Raw genomic sequence first — 22936 nt, 5'->3', positions numbered from 1 at the left:
GGCCCTGCCCGCAGCGTGGCTCTGCCCCAGGGGACACAGCCTGGAGCAGGCTCTAGAGACAGGAGGAAGCAGACAATGTTGGATGTTCTCCAGAGCTCTGGAGACAGGAGGAAGAGGAAAGCTTTGGATGTTCTCCAGAGCTCTGGAGACAGGAGGAAGAGGAAAGCTTTGGATATTCTCCAGAGCTCTGGAGACAGGAGGAAGAGGAAAGCTTTGGATATTCTCCAGAGCTCTGGAGACAGGAGGAAGAGGACAACATTGGATATTCTCCAGAGCTCTGGAGACAGGAGGAAGAGGAAAGCTTTGGATGTTCTCCAGAGCTCTGGAGACAGGAGGAAGAGGAAAGCTTTGGATATTCTCCAGAGCTCTGGAGACAGGAGGAAGAGGAAAGCTTTGGATATTCTCCAGAGCTCCCAAGCAGCCCAGAGAAGAAACTCAGCTGGGTCAGAAGGAGCACACAAGAGGGAAACTTTATTAAAAGCCTCTTGTTGAGGTCTCAGATGACAAAAAGACATCAACCAGAGACAAGGCTGCTAGGACATGGCTGGGTGTGAGGCACAACAGTTCCTGGAGTGAGTGATCAACTCTGCTGCTGCAGTGAGGAGCTGGCTGGGCCCCTTGGCACGGCTGGAGCTGAAGACCCTTTTAGGCTGGGACTAGAAGGTGTCTGAGTCTGAAGACCCTTTTAGGCTGGGACTAGAAGGTGTCTGAATCTGAAGACCCTTTTAGGCTGGGACTAGAAGGTGTCTAAATCTGAAGACCCTTTTAGGCTGGGACTAGAAGGTGTCTGAGTCTGAAGACCCTTTTAGGCTGGGACTAGAAGGTGTCTTAACCTGAAGACCCTTTTAGGCTGGGACTAGAAGGTGTCTAAATCTGAAGACCCTTTTAGGCTGGGACTAGAAGGTGTCTAAATCTGAAGACCCTTTTAGGCTGGGACTAGAAGGTGTCTAAATCTGAAGACCCTTTTAGGCTGGGACTAGAAGGTGTCTAAATCTGAAGACCCTTTTAGGCTGGGACTAGAAGGTGTCTGAGTCTGAAGACCCTTTTAGGCTGGGACTAGAAGGTGTCTGAGTCTGAAGACCCTTTTAGGCAGGGGCTAGAAGGTGTCTAAATCTGAAGACACTTTTTAGGCAGGGACTAGAAGGAAGTCAAAAGGAAGCCAAAGCAGTTTCCATGGTTCCTCCTTGGGTGTTCCTTGAGGAAACAAACCCCAGGGTGAAAGCTGAGCCAAGAGTTGGGGTCTCCTGAGGAGCTTAAGGGAGCTGTGCTGGGGGAGGTCATCTTCTGGGCCCTTCTGCTTTGCTTTGCCCTTCAGAGGGTCAAATCCAGCCCTGAGCAGGGGGTACCAAGCCCAGAGAGTCAGAAAAGCTTTCTCCCCACTGCTTCCCTGGGTGAATTGCACCCTACAGGCTTGCCCCCTGGGATGGGCCAGGTTGGATGAGTGGAAGGGGAGTTGGAACTGGATGAGCTTTAAGGTCCCTTCCAACCCCAACCATTCTATAACCCTCTGCAAGATGAAGAGGCCAGGATGAAGCCTTGGGTGGGGGCTGGGAGGGTCACTCTGCTGGGGCTCCCTCCAGCTCCTTCATCACTGCAGCCAATGTGTCCTAAAGAAGCCTCCAAGGCTCTTGCCTCTCTGGTTTCCCTCTCCCCTCCGTTGGCCACTGCTGGTCTCCCTTCCTCTGGTTACTTCCTGATGCTTCTCCTGCTGGATGAGGTGGTGGTGATGGTGTAGGATTTGGAGCTGCCCCCTGAGGAGAAGCCCAGAGCCCCACTGCCAATGCCTGATCCCAGGCTCAGGCCTCCACCAATTCCTCCTCCCAGGAGTCCACTGGAGCTGGCATAGCTTCCTCCACCGCTGGAGCTGACCACAGCTGGAAGACAGAGAGAAGCAAACCAAAGGTGAGCACCAGAGGACCTCCCACCAGCTTTGGCAGCCTCCCAAAGAGGCCTTTTGTGAATTGCAGCAAGCAGCTGAGACCTCTCTAGGACCTCCTGCAAACACAGGGCCCTGGGGCACTGAACCTCTTGGATCTGCCTTGACCCAAAGCATTTCTCCTCCATGCCAAGCCAGGGGCATGGGAGGGCTGAGGAGCTCATCCCCAGCACTCAGCCTGGCTCAGGACCCCCTGCAGCATGGAGAACCTCATCCAGCTCCTCTCTTGGTGCACCACAGGGGCTGTGGTTCACCAGGAGCTGTGGACAATGTCTCAGAGACACCAGGACCTGTCCAGTGTCCAGGTAAGGAGGGAACCCAACGCTTCAGCAGCTGGGAGGACAGGTCCTGAATGTCACCTCTGGACTGGCTGCCAGGCTGTGACTCCTCCAGGGAAGGGCAAAGGGAGCTGGGGAAGGGTCTGGAGAAGAGGGCTGGGGAGGAGCAGCTGAGGGAGCTGGGGGGGTTGAGGCTGGGGGAGAGGAGGCTGAGGGGAGACCTTCTGGCTCCCTGCAAGTGCCTGAGAGGAGGCTGGAGCCAGGGGGGGTTGGGCTCTTGGGACAAGGGCCAAGGGCCAGGATAAGAGGAGATGGCCTCAAGCTGCCCCAGGGCAGGTTCAGGTTGGCCATGAGGAACAATTTCTGCCCCTTGAGAGTTCTCCAAGCCTGGCCCAGGCTGCCCAGGGAGGTGGTGGTGGAGTCCCCATCCCTGGAGGTGTTCCAGCACCCTGTGGCCATGGCTCTTGGGGCCATGGTTTGGTGGCCATGGTGGGGTTGGGTTGCTGCTTGGCCTGGAGGATCTCAGAGAACTTCTCTAACCTCAAGGATTCCCTGACCCTGTGACTCTAACTTCACACAGCTGAGTCAGTGCTGAAGCCTTCCATGGAGCCATCACCACTGTCAACTCCTAGCTCAGAGGCTCCCAGGTAAGAAGGTGGCCACCTGGGTGGCAAGAAGCTGAGGCAGGACACTCTGAGCCTCCTGCCTGCAGCCTCAGCTGCTCTCCAGCTGCACCTTCTGCAGGCACAGGGCTGGGAGGGAAAAACCTCATCAGTTCCCAACTCAACTCACAGATGTTGACGTTGCCAACTCCATCTCCAGCCAACCTGTTGGAGAAGCAGAACACAAAGAGGAAGAGGAGGGGTTAGAGTTGGACTTATTCAGTTGTCCCCCCAGGGCTGAGGGTGAGGACAATGGCAGAGAGTCCTCAGAGCTGCTCAGTGCTGCTTGCTGGCCCTACAGCTGCCACTTCTGCTCTCACCCTGGGGCTGCTGACAGAGCACAGAAGCTCTGTCCTAATTCCAGGGGGATTGGAGCTGCTAGGAAATTTTCTGCCACAGCATCCAACATCAAATGGAAAAATCTACATTTTTTTATGGTCTTTGCCACCAAAGTGTCAAATTTCCCCCAAAAGTATCAAATTTTCAACCAAAAGCATCAAATCTTCAACCAAAGTATCAAACTTTGCCCACAAAGTATCAAATTTTCCCCCAAAGTATCAAATGTTCCTCCCAAAGCATCAAATTTTCCCCCAAAAGTATCAAAATTTCCACCAAAGTATTGAATTCTCTCCCCAAAGTAACAAATTTTCAACCCAAAGTACTCAATTTTCACCCCAAAGTATCAAATCCTCTGCCCAAACTATCAAATTTTCACCCCAAAGTATCCAATTTCCCCCCAAAGTATCCAATTCTCCTCCCACAGTATCAATTTTTCCACCCAAGTATCAAATTCTCTCCCCAAATTATCAAATTATCAACAAAAATATCAAATTTTCCCCCCAAAGTATCCAATTCTCCTCCTAAAGTATCCAATTTCCCCCCAAAAATATCAAATCTCCCCCAAAATTTGGCGATTTGGGTCCTCAGCCTCATTGCTCCTTGGAAGGAGGTTGGAGTGAGGTAGAGTTGGAGCAGGTGATGGAACAAGAGGAGATGGCCCCAGGCTGCCCCAGGGCAGGGTCAGCTTGGCCATGAGGAACAATTTCTGCCCTGCAGGAGTGGTCAGGGCCTGGCCCAGGCTGTCCAGGGGGGTGGTGGTGGAGTCCCCATGGCTGGAGGTGCTCCAGAACTCTGTGGCCATGGCACTTGGGGCCAAACCATAGTTTGGTGGCCATGGAGGGGTTGGGTTGGTGTTGGACTGGATGATCTCAGAGGGCTTCTCCAACCCAACCCAACCTAACCTAACCCAACCCAACCTAAACCAACCCAACTCGACCCAACCCAATCCAATCCAATCTAAACCAATCCAACTCAACCCAACCCAATCCAATCCAACCCAACCCAACTCAAACCAACCCAACCCAATCCAATCCAACTCAACCCAACCCAATCCAATCCAATCCAACCCAACCCAACTCAAACCAACCCAACCCAATCCAATCCAACTCAACCCAACTCAACCCAACCCAATTCAACCCAACCCAATCCAATCCAACCTAAACCAACCCAACCCAACCCAACCTAAACCAACCCAACTCGACCCAACCCAATCCAATCCAATCTAAACCAATCCAACTCAACCCAACCCAATCCAATCCAATCCAACCCAACCCAACCCAACTCAAACCAACCCAACCCAATCCAATCCAACTCAACCCAACCCAATTCAACCCAACCCAATCCAACCCAACCTAAACCAACCCAATTCAACTCAACCCAACCCAACCTAAACCAACCCAACTCGACCCAACCCAATCCAATCCAATCCAACCCAACCCAACTCAAACCAACCCAACCCAATCCAATCCAACTCAACCCAACTCAACCCAACCCAATTCAACCCAACCCAATCCAACCCAACCTAAACCAACCCAATTCAACTCAACCCAACCCAACCCAATCCAATCCAAAACAATCCAACCCAACCCAACTCAACAATCCAATCCAACCCAACCCAACCCAATCCAACCCTACTCAACCCAACCCATTTTCTGACCATACATTTTTCTGGACCAAAACTCAGTTTCAAACCAAAGATTTCCTCTTCTCTGTCTCCTGTCAGAATCTGGAACTGTTTCCTCCCAGTGTCCCCAGGTGAAGGGCACCAAGAGCTGGACCCCACAGCTTGTCCTCACCTGCTCTCCTCTCCCTCCAGCAGCTTCCTGTAGGTTGCAATCTCGATGTCCAGGGCCAGCTTGACGTTCATCAGCTCCTGGTACTCCCTCAGCTGCCTGGCCATGTCCTGCTTGGCCTTCTGCAGGGCTGCCTCCAGCTCCTCCAGCTTGGCCTTGGCATCCTTGACTGCCAGCTCCCCACGCTCCTCAGCCTCAGCAATGGAAGCCTCCAGCTTGGCACGCTGCAGGGGCACAGCAGGGCACAGCAGTGGGCATCTCACCTCCTCACTGGAGGGCACAGCTGCCCATGGGACACAGAATTGTCAAGGGTTGGAAGGAGCCTCAAGGCTGAGCCAGTTCCAACCCCCCTGCCATGGGCAGGGACACCTCACACCACATCAAGTTGCCCAGAGCCACACACAAGGCTCAGCCTGGGTCAGGAGGGATGGCAAAGGGGTGCAGGGGAGTCTGTGCCACACAGGATGCCAAGGGGGCACAGCTGAGTCACAGAATCACAGAACTGTCAGGGCTGGAAGGGACCTCAAGGCTCAGCCAGCTCCAATCCCCTGCCATGGGCAGGGACACCTCACACCAGGGCAGGTTGCTCAGTGCCACATCCAGCCTGGCCTTGAACACCTCCAGGGATGCCCACTCTGTGCATCTCCACTCCTGGGCATCTGCAGTGCCTTGGAGCCATCTGCCCAACTTAGAGCCCTGGGAGTTTATCTCCACACATTTTGGGGGGCACTGGCTGGAGGTCAGCCTGCAAGGGAAGCTCAGCTGATCCCAGGAGAGGTTCTTCCACCAGGCAGACTCTGTGGATCTCCACAGGCTCCACACCTCAGGATGACTTCTGGGAAGACTCAGACCCACCAAAGCAGCTCAGCACCTTGGGTTCCTGCAAGCTCAGGTTCCTCTCCCAGAATTCTTCCCCATCAGGCTGGGGAGAGCCTGGCACAGGCTGCCCAGGGAGGCTGTGGCTGCCTCCTCCCTGGAGGTGTTCAGGACCAGGCTGGATGTGGAAGAAGTTCTTTACTCTGAGGGTGGTGAGACACTGGAATAGGTTACCCAGAGAAGTTCTCCTCCACCTGGAGGTGCTGAAGGCCAGGCTGGATGAGGCCCTGAGCAACCTGGGCTGGTGGGAGGTGTCCCTGGGCATGGCAGGGGCTTGGAGCTGGATGATCTTGGGGCTCCCTTCCAACCCACTCTAGGACTCCATGATCATGCCCCAGGGCTTGTTCACAGCCAGCAGGTCCCCAGCAAGCTTTGATGTGAGCCAAGCAGAGACCTGAGCACACCTGGGCTTACCAAACAGCACAGAGCTGCCCCTGTGGGGCTGGAAGGGACCTCTGGAGAGCATCCAGTCCAACCCCCTGCCAGTGCAGGGCATCCAGAGCAGGGCACCCAGGAACACATCCAGGGGGGGCTGAAAGTCTGCAGAGAAGAAGACTCCACAACCTCCCTGGGCAGCCTGCCCCAGGCCTCCAGCAGCCTCACACCAAAGAGGTTTCTCCCTGTGTTGAGGTGGAACCTGATGTGTTCCACCCTCAGCTGTGCCCCCCCTGCAGCTCCATGTTTGGCAGGAAGGGCCCAGAGGGAACCTTTGTGCTTTAGAGCCTCATTCATTATTCAAGGGCCCTGCAGCTGGCCAGCTCTTGGCTTCTGCTCAGTGTGTGCTGAAGCCTCCCTGCCCTGAAACCAAATAAACCCCAAGGGCTGGGTCTCAGAGGCTTATCTCCAGCTCTCTGCACCCTGCTGATTCACAGCCAGGCTTCAGCAGGGACCCAACCATTGCTCCCTGCTCTGCTTGCCTCCAGCCCTTAGATAAAGCTCTGGAGAAAGCAAACAGAAGGTCCCCCAGGGCTGGGAAGTCCTCCTCTGTGCCCAGCCCTGCTGTCACCTTCTGCAGAGCAGGGAGAGCCCAGAAGCAGGAGGGTACAAGGAGTGCATCTGAATGTCCAAAGGGACGTGAGGATGGGGCTGGGATCTTCTCAGTGGTGCCCAGGGCCAGGACAAGGGGCAAGGGGCACAAAGTGGAACCCAGGAGGTTCCAGGTGCACACCTGCACCTGAAGGTGTTCCCTTCCAACCTCCTGCCCTTCTGTGCCCCACTGCCCAGCAGCAGGAGAGGCAGGGCTGGTGCTCACCTGAGCTCTGACTCCCTCCATCTCCTCCTGCAGCCTCTGGATCCTGAGATTGATCTCATTCTTGGTGTTCTCTTCTAACCCCCTACCCTTCTGTGCCCCTGTGCCCACCTGCCCAGCAGCAGGAGAGGCAGGGCTGGTGCTCACCTGAGCCTTGGCTCCCTCGATCTCCCCCTGCAGCCTCTGGATCATGAGGTTGATCTCATTGATCTCATTCTTGATGTTCCCTTCCAACCCCCTACCCTTCTGTGCCCCCAGCAGCAGGAGATGCAGAGCTGGTGCTCACCTAAGCCTTGGCTCCCTCAATCTCCTCTTGCAGCCCCTGGCTCATGAGCTTGATCTCATTGATCTCATTCTTGATGTTCCCTTCCAACCCCCTACCCTTCTGTGCCCCTGTACCCCCTGCCCAGCAGCAGGAGAGGCACAGCAGGTCCTCGCCTAAGCCATGGCTCCCTCAATCTCCCCCTGCAGCCTCTGGATCATGAGTTTGATCTCATTGATCTCATTCTTGGTGTGCCCTTTCAACCCTCTGCCCTTCTGTGCCCCTGTGCCCAGCAGCAAGAAAGGCAGAGCAGGTCCTCACCTAAGCCTTGGCTCCCTTGATCTCCTCTTGCAGCCTCTGGATCATGAGCTTGATCTCATTGATCTCATTCTTGATGTTCCCTTCCAACCCCCTACCCTTCTGTGCCCCTGTACCCCCTGCCCAGCAGCAGGAGAGGCACAGCAGGTCCTCGCCTAAGCCATGGCTCCCTCAATCTCCCCCTGCAGCCTCTGGATCATGAGTTTGATCTCATTGATCTCATTCTTGGTGTGCCCTTTCAACCCTCTGCCCTTCTGTGCCCCTGTGCCCAGCAGCAAGAAAGGCAGAGCAGGTCCTCACCTAAGCCTTGGCTCCCTTGATCTCCTCTTGCAGCCTCTGGATCATGAGGTTGATCTCATTGATCTCATTCCTGGTGTTCCCTTCCAACCCCCTACTTTCTGTGTCCCCAGCAGCAGGAGAGGCAGAGCAGGTCCTCACCTGAGCCTTGGCTCCCTCGATCTCGCCCTGCAGCCTCTGGATCATGAGGTTAATCTCATTCTTGGTGTTCCCTTCCAACCCCCTGCCCTTCTGTGCCCCTGTGCCCCCCTGCCCAGCAGCAGGAGAGGCAGAGCAGGTCCTCACCTGAGCCTTGATCCCTTTGATCTCCCCCTGCAGTCTCTGGATCATGAGTTTGATCTCATTCTTGGTGTTCCCTTCCAACCCCCTGCCCTTCTGTGCCCCTGTGCCCCTGTACCCAGCAGCAGGAGAGGCAGAGCAGGTCCCCACCTGAGCCTTGGCTCCCTCGATCTCCCCCTGCAGCCTCTGGATCATTCGGTTGATTTCGTTGATCTCGTTCTTGGTGTTCCTCAGGTCGTCTCCATGCTTCCCAGCTGTCACCTGCAGGGCCTCGTACTGCAGCACACAACAAGGGGTGGGGGAAAGGTGAGGTGGTGCAGACCCAGCCCAGACCTCTCCTTTCCTGGTGGCACAAGAGGAGCTGCCCCTCTGCCTCGCTGCCTCACCTTGCTCTGGTACCAGGACTCAGCCTCCGCCCGGCTGCGGTTGGCGATCTCCTCGTACTGAGCCTTCACCTCGGCGATGATGCTGTCCAGGTCCAGGTTCCTGCTGTTGTCCATGGACAGCACCACAGAGGTGTCAGAGACCTGGGCCTGCAGCTCCTGAAGCTCCTGCCAGTGGTGGGGGAAACAGCACTGTCAGAGAGGGACCATGGAGAGCCTCTTGTAGGGAGAGAATTGGAGGAGAGAAGGTAAAGGAGGAGAGAAGGCAAAGGGAGGCAGGAGGAAAGAAGGTGCACACCAGGGCACACCAGAGCACACCAGGGCACACCAGGGCACACCAGGGCACACCAGAGCACACCAGAGCACACCAGAGCACACCAGGGCACACCAGCACACACCAGAGCACACCAGCACACACCAGCACACACCAGCACACACCAGCGCACACCAGGGCACACCAGCACACACCAGGGCACACCAGGGCACACCAGCACACACCAGAGCACACCAGGGCACACCAGGGCACACCAGAGCACACCAGGGCACACCAGAGCACACCAGCACACACCAGCGCACACCAGCGCACACCAGAGCACACCAGGGCACACCAGAGCACACCAGCACACACCAGCGCACACCAGAGCACACCAGGGCACACCAGCACACACCAGCACACACCAGCACACACCAGCGCACACCAGCGCACACCAGGGCACACCAGAGCACACCAGCACACACCAGCACACACCAGCGCACACCAGGGCACACCAGGGCACACCAGAGCACACCAGCACACACCAGGGCACACCAGCACACACCAGCGCACACCAGGGCAAACCAGGGCACACCAGAGCACACCAGCACACACCAGAGCACACCAGCACACAAAAGCACACACCAGGGCACACCAGGGCACACCAGGGCACACCAGCACACAAAAGCACACACCAGGGCACACCAGAGCACACCAGGGCACACCAGGGCACACCAGCACACACAAGGGCACACCAGAGCACACCAGCACACACCAGAGCACACCAGCACACACCAGGGCACACCAGCACACACCAGCACAACAGGGCACACCAGAGCACACCAGGGCACACCAGAGCACACCAGCACACACCAGAGCACACCAGAGCACACCAGGGCACACCAGAGCACACCAGGGCACACCAGGGCAAACCAGGGCACACCAGAGCACACCAGCGCACAAAAGCACACACCAGGGCACACCAGAGCACACCAGGGCACACCAGGGCACACCAGCACACACCAGGGCACACCAGAGCACACCAGGGCACACCAGGGCACACCAGCACACACCAGCACACACCAGCACACACCAGAGCACACCAGGGCACACCAGGGCACACCAGCACACACCAGGGCACACCAGCACACACCAGGGCACACCAGAGCACACCAGGGCACACCAGGGCACACCAGAGCACACCAGCACACACCAGAGCACACCAGAGCACACCAGGGCACACCAGGGCACACCAGGGCACACCAGCACACACCAGGGCACACCAGAGCACACCAGGGCACACCAGGGCACACCAGCACACACCAGGGCACACCAGCACACACCAGGGCACACCAGGGCACACCAGAGCACACCAGGGCACACCAGGGCACACCAGCACACACCAGGGCACACCAGCGCACACCAGGGCACACCAGGGCACACCAGCACACACCAGGGCACACCAGCACACACCAGCACACACCAGCACACACCAGGGCACACCAGCGCACACCAGAGCACACCAGAGCACACCAGGGCACACCAGCACACACCAGCACACACCAGGGCACACCAGGGCACACCAGCACACACCAGAGCACACCAGAGCACACCAGAGCACACCAGGGCACACCAGAGCACACCAGCGCACACCAGCACACACCAGCGCACACCAGGGCACACCAGAGCACACCAGGGCACACCAGCACACACCAGCACACACCAGGGCACACCAGGGCACACCAGCACACACCAGAGCACACCAGAGCACACCAGAGCACACCAGGGCACACCAGAGCACACCAGGGCACACCAGCACACACCAGCGCACACCAGGGCACACCAGGGCACACCAGGGCACACCAGCACACACCAGGGCACACCAGAGCACACCAGGGCACACCAGGGCACACCAGGGCACACCAGCACACACCAGCGCACACCAGCGCACACCAGGGCACACCAGGGCACACCAGCACACACTAGGGCACACCAGCACACACTAGCACACACCAGGGCACACCAGCACACACCAGGGCACACCAGCACACACCAGCACACACCAGGGCACACCAGGGCACACCAGAGCACACCAGAGCACACCAGAGCACACCAGGGCACACCAGCACACACCAGCGCACACCAGCACACACCAGCACACACCAGGGCACACCAGCACACACCAGCACACACCAGCACACACCAGGGCACACCAGCACACACCAGGGCACACTAGGGGACACCAGAGCACACCAGCACACACCAGCACACACCAGCGCACACCAGGGCACACCAGCGCACACCAGGGCACACCAGGGCACACCAGCACACACCAGGGCACACCAGGGCACACCAGGGCACACCAGAGCACACCAGCACACACCAGGGCACACCAGGGCACACCAGGGCACACCAGAGCACACCAGCACACACCAGGGCACACCAGCGCACACCAGCACACACCAGGGCACACCAGAGCACACCAGGGCACACCAGCACACACCAGCACACACCAGCACACACCAGCACACACCAGCGCACACCAGGGCACACCAGAGCACACCAGAGCACACCAGGGCACACCAGCACACACCAGGGCACACCAGGGCACACCAGCACACACCAGCACACACCAGCACACACCAGGGCACACCAGAGCACACCAGCACACACCAGCGCACACCAGGGCACACCAGCACACACCAGCACACACCAGCACACACCAGGGCACACCAGGGCACACCAGCACACACCAGCACACACCAGGGCACACCAGAGCACACCAGGGCACACCAGCACACACCAGCACACACCAGCACACACCAGCACACACCAGGGCACACCAGCACACACCAGCACACACCAGGGCACACCAGGGCACACCAGCACACACCAGCACACACCAGCACACACCAGGGCACACCAGCACACACCAGGGCACACCAGCACACACCAGCACACACCAGCACACACCAGGGCACACCAGCACACACCAGGGCACACCAGAGCACACCAGGGCACACCAGCACACACCAGGGCACACCAGCACACACCAGCACACACCAGCACACACCAGCACACACCAGCGCACACCAGGGCACACCAGGGCACACCAGCACACACCAGCACACACCAGCACACACCAGGGCACACCAGGGCACACCAGCACACACCAGCACACACCAGCACACACCAGGCACACCAGCACACACCAGGGCACACCAGAGCACACCAGGGCACACCAGCACACACCAGGGCACACCAGCACACACCAGCACACACCAGCACACACCAGGGCACACCAGGGCACACCAGCACACACCAGCACACACCAGCACACACCAGGGCACACCAGCACACACCAGCACACACCAGCACACACCAGCACACACCAGGGCACACCAGGGCACACCAGCACACACCAGCACACACCAGCACACACCAGGGCACACCAGCACACACCAGCACACACCAGCACACACCAGGGCACACCAGGGCACACAGCAGCACACACCAGCACACACCAGCGCACACCAGGGCACACCAGGGCACACCAGGGCACACCAGCACACACCAGCACACACCAGCACACACCAGCACACACCAGGGCACACCAGGGCACACCACTGGCTCTAACTGGTCTCAGCTTTCCCTTCCTTCCAGCTGAGCACCAGCACCAAACCCACTCCATGTCCTGCCCTGCTTTGGTGCCAGCCCAGCTCCCGCCCCAGGCACGGAGGAGGTCCCTGGGGTCCACTTCCCCTGCAGGCTCCTGGCTGCTGCTGCTGCTGCTGCTGCTTGCAGGGGAAGTCTCCACTCCCCCCTCAGCCCTCTCAGCTCCTCTGGGCAGCAGCTGCTGCTCCTCAGCCCTGCAGGGATGGCAGCCAGCAGGAAGCAGAGGGAGCAGGAGGGACCTTACCGCTTCGTAGAGGGACCTGAGGAAGTTGATCTCATCGGTCAGGGCATCCACCTTGGCCTCCAGCTCCACCTTGTTGATGTAGGCAGCATCCACATCCTAGACAAGAGCCCATGGGGGCTGCCATCACTTGAGGCCAGGCAGCCTTTGGTGCCTTCAGAAAGCAGCCACCAGCCCAGCAGGGGCCCCGAGCTGTCTGCTCTGCAGCTCAGTCCACCCAGGGCCCCAAGAAGCTTCTGCCAACCTGCCAAGCACTGCAGGAGCTCTCATGGGCACTGGGGGTTGGAGGAGGGCCAAGGAAGGGCAAGGAGCTGGGGAAGGGTCTGGAGAAGAGGGCTGGGGAGGAGCAGCTGAGGGAGCTGGGGGGGTTGAGGCTGGGGGAGAGGAGGCTGAGGGGAGACCTTCTGGCTCCCTGCAAGCGCCTGAGAGGAGGCTGGAGCCAGGGGGGGGTTGGGCTCTTGGGGCCAGGACCAAGGGCCAGGACAAGAGGAGATGGCCTCAGGGTGCCCCAGGGCAGGTTCAGGTTGGCCATGAGGAGAAACTTCTCCCCTGGAAGGGTTCTCCAAGCCTGTCCCAGGCTGCCCAGGGAGGTGGTGGTGGAGTCCCCATGCCTGGAGGTGTTCCAAAACCCTGTGGCCATGGTAGGGTTGGGTTGATGTTGGACTGGGTGATCCTGGAGGGCATCTCCAACCCAAACAGTTCATGAGTCCAGGTTCTGGAGGGGCTCCTGGACCTGTGTTGCAGTCTGGGCAGTCAGAGGAGGCCAGAGGTAATGATCCAAAGAAAGCCAAAGCCACAATGCAGGAGATCCATAGCCCTGCCCCTCCTCCCCAGCTTCCCAGGGAGACTTCAGTGCCTTCACTGGTGCCAGGTGGCTCTTCCCCTGCAGCTCCCTGGGCACAGCTGGAGCAGAGAGTGCAGAGGCAGAAGGGGAAGCAGAAAGGCTGCAGGCAGGCTGCTGAGCAGCCCCAGGCAGCACCCATGGTCCTCACCTTCTTGAGCACCACAAACTCATTCTCTGCAGTTGTGCGCTTGTGGATTTCATCTTCATACCTACAGGGGAGGCAGAGTGGGGAGAAGCTGGTGAGAAGCTGGGGAGAAGTTGGGAAGAGTTGGGGAGAAGTTGGGAAGAAGTAGGGGAGAAGCTGGGGAGAAGTTGGAGAGACGCTGGGGAGAAGCTGGGGAGAAGCTGAGGAGAAGTTGGGGAGAAGCTGGGGAGAAGCTGGGGAGAAGCTGGGGAGAAGTTGGGGAGAAGTTGGGGAGAAGCTGGGGAGAAGCTGGGGAGAAGCTGGGGAGAAGTTGGGGAGAAGGAGGGGAGAAGGTGGGGAGAAGGTGGGGAGAAGGTGGGGAGAAGCTTTGGAGAAGATGGGGAGAAGCTGGGGAGAAGTCGGGGAGAAGCTGGGGAGAAGCTGGGGGGAGGTTGGGGAGAAGCTGGGGGGAGGTTGGGGAGAAGCTGGGGAGAAGCTTGGGAGAAGCTGGGGAGAAGCTTGGGAGAAGCTTGGGAGAAGGTGGGGAGAAGGTGGGGAGAAGTTTGGGAGAGGTTGGGGAGAAGCTGGGGAGAAGTTGGGGAGAAGCTGGAGAGAAGTTGGGGAGAAGCTGGAGAGACGCTGGGGAGAAGCTGGAGAGACGCTGGGAGAAGCTGGGGAGAAGTTGGGGAGAAGCTGGGGAGAAGCTGGGGAGAAGCTGGGGAGAAGCTGGAGAGATGCTGGGGAGTAGCTGGAGAGATGCTGGGGAGTAGCTGGGGAGAAGCTGGGGAGAAGCTGGGGAGAAGTTGGGGAGAAGCTGGAGAGACGCTGGGGAGAAGCTGGAGAGAAGTTGGGGAGAAGCTGGAGAGAAGTTGGGGAGAAGTTGGGGAGAAGCTGGAGAGACACTGGGGAGAAGCTGGGGAGAAGCTGGGGAGTAGCTGGAGAGATGCTGGGGAGTAGCTGGAGAGACGCTGGGGAGAAGTTGGGGAGAAGCTGGAGAGATGCTGGAGAGATGCTGGGGAGAAGCTGGGGAGAAGTTGGGGAGAAGCTGGAGAGACACTGGGGAGAAGCTCGGGAGAAGTTGGGGAGAAGCTGTCAGCAAGGCAAAACCGGCTCAGAGTCACCCCAAGTCCCTTTTCCCTCCATGAACCTTCATGAACCACCTCAGCCTGTGGTCTCCCCAAGCCTGTGACCTACTCAAGTCTGTGGTCTCCCCAGGCCTGTGGTCTCCTCAGGGCAGCCAGCCAAGGGCAGAGGTTTGCTGCACCACTGCAGCCTGTTTGCAGGGAGCAGAGCAGGAGACACTTTGCCTCTGCCTGCTTTGGAGCTGCTGCTGCTGAAGTCAGAGCCCTGCATGGTCAGCACTGTCTGTGGCCTTCCAGACTGTCAGCTGCTTGTCTCCCAAAGCCTTCATGCATGTCCCCTTCTGCTCCAGGCTGGAATCCTGCCCAGCCACCCTGTCACAAATGGACCTTGACCCTCTGGAGCTGAAAGAAGTGCAGCAGGGATCACCTGGAAGTGACGTGGCCAGGCAGGTGAGAAAGCTCCGTGAGAGACTCAGCCTTGGCTTTATCAACCTCCTCCTGTCCTGGGGGAAGCTCCACCAAGCTGCTCCACCAACTGCCAACCCATTCCCTGCTCTCCAGTCAGTGCCAGGGCACCCCAGGATGCCCAGCTGCTATCTCAGCCACACAGACACCAAACACCCAGCCTGCTCCTGCCCTGCCTGCTCCTCATGGCCAGCCTGAACCTCCTCTTGTCCTGGCTCTTGTCCCTTTACACAAGAGCCCAACCCCCACCTGGCTCCAACCTCCTCTCAGGCACTTGCAGGGAGCCAGAAGGTCTCCCCTCAGCCTCCTCTCCCCCAGCCTCAACCCCCCCAGCTCCCTCAGCTGCTCTTCCCCAGCCCTCTTCTCCAGACCCTTCCCCAGCTCCCTTTGCCCTTCTCTGGCCCTGCTCCAGCCCTCAAAGTCCTTCTGGCCCTCAGGAGCCCAACCCTGCCCCCAGGCTTGCAGCTGTGCCCTCCCCAGTGCCCATCCAGGGGCACAATCCCTGCCCTGCTCCTGCTGCCCACACCATTGCTGCTCCCTGCCAGGCTGCTGCTGCCCTCCTTGCCCCCCTGGGCACCCCCTGGCTGTGGATGGAGAGAGCAGAAGCAGATCCCAGGGCTGGGTTTGAGCTGTGGATGGACAGAGAGCAGAAGCAGATCCCAGGGTTGGATTTGAGCTGTGGATGGACAGAGAGCAGAAGCAGATCCCAGGGTTGGGTTTGAGCTGTGGATGGACAGAGAGCAGAAGCAGATCCCAGGGCTGGGTTTGAGCTGTGGATGGACAGAGAGCAGAAGCAGCTCCCAGGGCTGGGTTTGAGCTGTGGATGGAGAGAGCAGAAGCAGCTCCCAGGGCTGGGTTTGAGCTGTGGATGGAGAGAGCAGAAGCAGCTCCCAGGGCTGGGTTTGAGCTGTGGCTAGAGAGAGGAGAAGCAGATCCCAGGGTTGGGTTTGAGCTGTGGATGGACAGAGAGCAGAAGCAGATCCCAGGGCTGAGTTTGAGCTGTGGATGGACAGAGAGCAGAAGCAGCTCCCAGGGTTGGGTTTGAGCTGTGGATGGACAGAGAGCAGAAGCAGATCCCAGTGCTGGGTTTGAGCTGTGGATGGACAGAGAGCAGAAGCAGATCCCAGGGCTGAGTTTGAGCTGTGGATGGACAGAGAGCAGAAGCAGATCCCAGGGTTGGATTTGAGCTGTGGATGGAGAGAGAGCAGAAGCAGCTCTCAGGGTTGGGTTTGAGCTGTGGATGGGCAGAGAGCAGAAGCAGCTCCCAGTGCTGGGGGCCTCATCCTTCCCATGGAGCTCCTTGGGAATCCCTGGCTGTTGACTTTCCCTCACCACACCCCAGGCCTTATCAGAGCTGTTTGTTTGCAGTTCCTGCTCCATCCAGTCTGCCAGCTCCCTCCTGCCTTTCTTCCCCCTTTTATTTTGTCCCTTTCACTGCAGGCATTCCCCTCTGCACCTGGGTTGGGCTCAGGTTGGCACAAAGGCTACTTCATGGCCTCCTCCCAGGTGGCAGGGTTTGGGCTGAAAGGCTGCTGAGAAAAGGCTTTGCTCCTCCCCACCAGCCAAGCAGCAGCTCACCCAGCACCCAGCAACCTGCTCAGCTCCCAGGGCCTCCTAAGGACCCAGCCTGGCATGGCCAACCCAAAGTACCAACCCTGGAGAAGAGGAGAAGGCTGCAGGGAGACCTTAGAGCAGCTTCCAGGAGCTGAAGAGAGGCTCCAGGAGAGCTGGGGAGGGACCTGGGACAAGGGCTGGGAGGGGCAGGATGAGGAGGAGATGGATTGGAGCTGGGAGAGGGGAGGTGGAGAGTGGAGAGGAGGAAGAAATTGTTGATAATGAGGCTGAGGAGAGCCTGGCACAGGCTGCCCAGGGAGACTGTGGCTGTCCCCTCCCTGGAGGTGTTCAGGACCAGGCTGGATGAGGCCCTGAGCAGCCTCTGCTGGTGGGAGGTGTCCCTGGGCATGGCAGGGGCTTGGAGCTGGCTGAGCTTTGAGCTCCCTCCCAGCCCAACCCTTTCCATGATGATTCTCTTGGTGCTTTCCCGTTGGCATGAATCAAGGCCACAGGCTCCAGCCCTCCCCCTGAGCCCTGCTGCACTGCTTCTGCCTCGAGGTCCCCTCCAAGCTCAACCAATCTGTGAACCCCTGAGCCCCGGAGGAGGCAGCAAGGCAAAGCCAAGAGGATGGAGCTGCTGAGCACCACAGGAGCCACTGGGGACCACAGGAGCCACTGAGCACCACAGGAGCCACTGGGGACCACATCCAATGGGGACCACATCCAATGGGGACCACAGGAGCCTCTGAGGGCCACAGGAGCCAATGAGGACCACACCAAATGAGGACCACATCCAATGAGGACAACAGGAGCCACTGAGGACCACATCCAGTGAGGACCACAGGAGCCTCTGAGGGCCACAGGAGCCACTGAGGACCACATCCAGTGACGACCACAGGAGCCATTGAGGACCACATCCAGTGAGGACCACAGGAGCCATTGAGGACCACACCAAATGAGGACCACAGGAGCCACTGGGGACCACATCCAGTGAGGACCACAGGAGCCACTGGGGACCACATCCAATGAGGACCACAGGAGCCACTGGGGACCACATCCAGTGAGGACCACAGGAGCCACTGGGGACCACATCCAATAAGGACCACAGGAGCCACTGGGGACCACATCCAGTGAGGACCACAGGGGCCACTGAGGACCACATCTAATGGGGACCACATCCAATGAGGACCACATCCGATGAGGACCACAGGAGCCACTGAGGACCACATCTAATGGGGACCACATTCAGCTTCCCTAGAGCAGATCCCTAACTCCTGGCTGGACAAAAGCTCTCCCTCCCTACCAGCAGAGTTGGGGACACCTCTGCCAAGCCCCCAAGCAAGCTGCCAGCTGAAGGAGACCCTCAGCTGCTACATTACTTGGCCTTGAAGTCCTCCACGAGGTCCTGCATGTTCTTCAGCTCTCCTTCCAGCCTCCCCTTGTCCCCCAGCAGGGTATCCAGCTGCCTCCTCAGGTTGCTGATGTAGGTCTCAAACATGGGACCTATGTTGCTCCTGGAGGTCTTCTGGTCCTGGAGGAGGCTCCATTTGGTCTCCAACATCTTATTCTGCTGCTCCAGGAAGCGGACCTGGAAAGCAAGCAAGAGGTCATTTGTGAGAGCAAAGGGGGAAGGGGGAGGTGGGGAGCTGACACTACAGAGTTTGGGGGGTGCTGGGGGCTGGGAGGTGAGTGGGTGGCATCTGAAGGATGAAGCAACTGAGCTCTGGAGGTCATCAAGACCAGGAGGGAAGCAGCTGAGCTCTGGAGGGCATCAAGAGCAGGAGGGAAGCAGCTGAGCCCTGGAGGTGATCAAGACCAGGAGGGAAGCAGCTGAGCTCTGGAGGGCATCAAGAGCAGGAGGGAAGCAGCTGAGCTCTGGAGAGCATCAAGAGCAGGAGGGAAGCAGCTGAGCCCTGGAGGTGATCAAGACCAGGAGGGAAGCAGCTGAGCTCTGGAGGTCATCAAGAGCAGGAGGGAAGCAGCTAAGCTCTGGAGGGCCATAAAGACCAGGAGGGAAGCAGCTGAGCTCTGGAGGTGATCAAGACCAGGAGGGAAGCAGCTGAGCTCTGGAGGTGATCAAGACCAGGAGGGAAGAAGCTGAGCTCTGGAGAGCATCAAGACCAGGAGGGAAGCAGCTGAGCTCTGGAAGGCATCAAGACCAGGAGGGAAGCAGCTGAGCTCTGGAGGGCATCAAGACCAGGGGGGAAGCAGCTAAGCTCTGGAGGGCCATAAAGACCAGGGGGGAAGCAGCTGAGCTCTGGAGGTCATCAAGACCAGGAGGGAAGCAGCTGAGCTCTGGAGGGCATCAAGAGCAGGAGGGAAGCAGCTGAGCTCTGGAGGGCATCAAGACCAGGGGGGAAGCAGCTAAGCTCTGGAGGGCCATAAAGACCAGGGGGGAAGCAGCTGAGCTCTGGAGGTCATCAAGCTGGGCTTAGGGCTGTGCATGAACCAAAGCTAAGCAGACTCTGCTTGCCTGACCCTTGCCAGAAGCCAGCCCCAGCCCTCAAAGCCCAGAGCCCAGCTCTGGATTCCTTGGATGGTGAGGATGCCAGAGGTGAAGGTGACCCCAGGCAGGGGATGGATGAGTGCAGGGCAGTGCAGACAACCACAGCCAGCTCTGACCCACAGCAAGATGTCTCCTACTGCGATGATTCTTCTGCCAGAGGTCCCCAACCTCCCTGCAGCTGCTGCTGCTCTGCTCGTGGTGGTGCAGATGTGATCTGCAGCCCCATGCTGGGCAACCAAAGGGGCAGAAACAGGGCAAAGCCTTTCACTGCTGCCAGCCCTCCCAGCACCTCTCCATGGCCCTGAGGACCTCTCCCTGGTCCCATCTCTGAACCCCACATTGAGCTAAGCAAGCTTTGGGGGTCACTCCTGCTTCCAAGGGGGTCCCACAGATCTCCCAGCACCTCACCACGCCCCCGGGACCCTCCCCCTGTGCCCTCCCAGCACCTCACCATGCCCCTGAGGACCTCCTCATGTGTTCATCTGTGAACCCCACATTGAGCTAAGCAAGCTTTGGGGGTCACAGCTACTTCCAACGGGGTCCCACACTGCTGCCAGCCTCCCAGCCCCTCACCACGCCCCTGAGGTCCTCCTCCTGTGCCCTCCCAGCAGCTCACTAAGCTCCTGAGGACCTCTCTCTGAGCCCATCTCTGAACCCCACATTGAGTTAAGCAAGCTTTGGAGGTCAATCCTGCTTCCAAAGGGGTCCCACAGAGCTCCCAGCACCTCTCCATGGCCCTCAGGACCTCCCCCATTGCCCTCCCAGCACCTCACCAAGCTCCTGAGGACCTCTCTCTGAGCCCATCTGTGAACCCCACATTGAAGTAAGCAAGCTTTGGGGGGGTCACAGCTGCTTCCACGGGGGTCCCACACTGCTGCCAGCCCTCCCAGCCCCTCACCACGCCCCTGGGATCCTCCTCCTGTGCCTTCCCAGCACTTCACTAAGCTCCTGAGAACCTCCCCAAGGGTCCATCTGTGAACCCCCACTGGGTTAAGCAAGCTTTGGGGGTCACTCCTGCTTCCAAGGGGGTCCCACAGAGCTCCCAGCACCTCACCACGCCCTGGGGGACCTCCCCCTCAACCCTCCCAGCACCTCACCAAGCTCCTGAGGACCTCTCTCTGAGCCCATCTGTGAACCCCACATTGAGCTAAGCAAACTTTGGGGGGGTCACAGCTACTTCCAAGGGGGTCCCACACTACTGTCAGCCCTCCCAGCCCCTCACCACGCCCCTGGGGTCCTCCCCCTGTGCCCTCCCAGCACCTCACCAAGCTCCTGAGCCTATCTGTGACCCCCACATTGAGCTAAGCAAGCTTTGGGGGGGTCACAACTGCTTCCACGGGGGTCCCACACTGCTGCCAGCCCTCCCAACACCTCACCAAGCTCCTGAGGACCTCTCTCTGAGCCCATCTGTGAACCCCACATTGAGCTAAGCAAACTTTGGCGGGGGGGGGGGATCACAGCTACTTCCACGGAGGTCCCACACTGCTGCCAGCCCCCCCAGCCCCTCACCACGCCCCCGTGCCCCTCCCCCCGTGCCCTGCCAGCCGCTCACCTTGTCGATGAAGGAGGCGAACCTGTTGTTGAGGCTCTTGATCTGCTCCTTCTCCTCCTTGCGGACCCTCTGGATGTTGGGGTCGATCTCCAGGTTGAGGGGGGTCAGGAGGCTCTGGTTGATGGTGACCTCCTGGATGCCCCCCGGGCTGATGCCGGCCCCCAGCCCCATGCCCCCGTAGCCGTATCCGGAGCGGATGCTGTAGGAGCTGCTCCCTCCCAGGGAGATCCTCTTGCTGCCGGAGCCCAGGCTGTAGAGGCTGGAGCTGCCGAAGCCCCCTGCCCGGCTCAGCCCTGAGCCCCCTCCCACCCCGCGGCTGGACGAGACGCTGCTGACCCTCACTTGGCTCACCCCGGGCACGGCCACCGAGCGAGAGCTGAAGCTGACAGAGCGAGACATGGCTGCTGCTGGAGGCGGGGGGCGTCCTGGGGGTCTCTTCCCACCCTTTGAGAAGCTGAGCTGGGAAGGAAGTGAGGGAGTTGTCCCGGCCGCTCCTCCTTTTATCCCTGAGGAAAGCTGCTGGGCTTGGCCCCAGGGCAGCAGAGGAATCGTTTTACTGCCGGGGCGGGGGGGTTGGGTGCAGCCTGGCTGCCTGCCCACCCCCCGGCAACCTGCTCAGCTCCGGCAGGGGAGGAGGGAAGGGCCAGGGAAGGGCCAGGGAAGGGCCAGGGACACACCTGGCTCCGGGTCCCCTGCCCTCAGCCCTGGCTTTGGGCTGCAGCAAACTTCGGCTCTGCCGCATGGGCGCCTGAGGCACCCGCGGCAGAAGCTCCTCTGGGTTCCCTTGGCGGGGAGTGGGAACAGGACAGGTCCAGTCCCCACTTCATGGACTCCTGGAATGGGTTGAGTTAGAAGGGACCTCCAAAAACCATCTCCAGTCCCCATCTCATAGACTCCTGGAATAGTTTGAGTTGGAAGGGACTTCCAGAAGTCATCTCTAGTCCCCATTTCACAGACTGCTGGAATGGGTTGGGTTGAAAGGAACCTCCAAAAGCCATCTCCAGTCCCAATTTTATGGATTCCTGGAATGGTTCAGTTGGAAGGACTTCCAGAGGTCATCTCCAGTCCCCATTTCATGGACTGCTGGAATGGGTTGGGTTGGAAGGAACCTCCAAAAGCCATCTCCAGTCCCAATTTTATGGATTCCTGGAATGGTTTCAGTTGGAAGGGACTTCCAGAGGTCATCTCCAGTCCCCATTTCATGGACTGCTGGAATGGGTTGGGTTGGAAGGAACCTCCAAAAGCCATCTCCAGTCCCAATTTTATGGATTCCTGGAATGGTTTCAGTTGGAAGGGACTTCCAGAGGTCATCTCCAGTCCCCATTTCATGGACTGCTGGAATGGGTTGGGTTGGAAGGAACCTCCAAAAGTCATCTCCAGTCCCCATTTCATAGATTCCTGGAATGGGTTGGGTTGGAAGGGACTTCCAGAAGTCATCTCTAGTCCCCATTTCACAGACTGCTGGAATGGGTTGGGTTGGAAGGGACTTCCAAAGGTCATCTCCAGTCCCCATTTCATGGAATCCTGGAACGGGTTGGGTTGGAAGAGACCTCCATAGGTCATCTCCAGTCCCCATTTCATGGACTGCTGGAATGGGTTGGGTTGGAAGGAACCTCCAAAAAGCCATCTCCAGTCCCAATTTTATGGATTCCTGGAATGGTTTCGGTTGGAAGGGACTTCCAGAGGTCATCTCCAGTTCCCATTTCATGGACTGCTGGAATGGGTTGGGTTGGAAGGAACCTCCAAAAGTCATCTCCAGTCCCCATTTCATAGACTGCTGGAATGGGTTGGGTTGGAAGGGACCTCCAAAGGTCATCTCCAGTCCCCATTTCATGGACTGCTGGAATGGGTTGGGTTGAAAGGAACCTCCAAAAGCCATCTCCAGTCCCAATTTTATGGATTCCTGGAATGGTTTCAGTTGGAAGGGACTTCCAGAGGTCATCTCCAGTCCCCATTTCATGGACTGCT

General features: G+C 58.7%; 1 protein-coding gene across 1 annotated transcript; it reads right to left on the bottom strand.

Moving 5' to 3' along the window:
* Nucleotides 1-710: 710 nt before the first annotated feature.
* On the bottom strand, nucleotides 711-21367 carry LOC128980059 (keratin, type II cytoskeletal cochleal). The gene is made up of 9 exons (XM_054398499.1): nucleotides 20969-21367; nucleotides 18290-18498; nucleotides 13834-13894; nucleotides 12845-12940; nucleotides 8676-8840; nucleotides 8440-8565; nucleotides 5012-5232; nucleotides 3007-3041; nucleotides 711-1874 (listed from the first exon to the last, which is right to left on the bottom strand). The coding sequence occupies exons 1-9, from the start codon at nucleotides 21365-21367 to the stop codon at nucleotides 1687-1689; spliced, it is 1500 nt and encodes a 499-aa protein (XP_054254474.1). The 3' UTR covers nucleotides 711-1686.
* Between the last annotated feature and the right edge of the window lie 1569 nt (nucleotides 21368-22936).

Source organism: Indicator indicator, unplaced genomic scaffold (assembly GCF_027791375.1).
Source record: "Indicator indicator isolate 239-I01 unplaced genomic scaffold, UM_Iind_1.1 iindUn_scaffold_61, whole genome shotgun sequence".
Lineage (NCBI taxonomy): Eukaryota > Metazoa > Chordata > Aves > Piciformes > Indicatoridae > Indicator > Indicator indicator.
This window is presented reverse-complemented; position numbering and strand designations above follow the sequence as displayed.

Coding starts and splice junctions, on each gene's coding strand:
- LOC128980059 (XM_054398499.1), bottom strand. CDS start 21,367: ATGTCTCGCTCTGTCAGCTTCAGCTCTCGCTCGGTGGCCGTGCCCGGG. Junction 18,499..20,968: donor TCGCCTCCTTCATCGACAAG/GTGAGCGGCTGG, acceptor CTTGCTTTCCAG/GTCCGCTTCCTGGAGCAGCA. Junction 3,042..5,011: donor CTGGAGGGAGAGGAGAGCAG/GTGAGGACAAGC, acceptor CTTCTCCAACAG/GTTGGCTGGAGATGGAGTTG.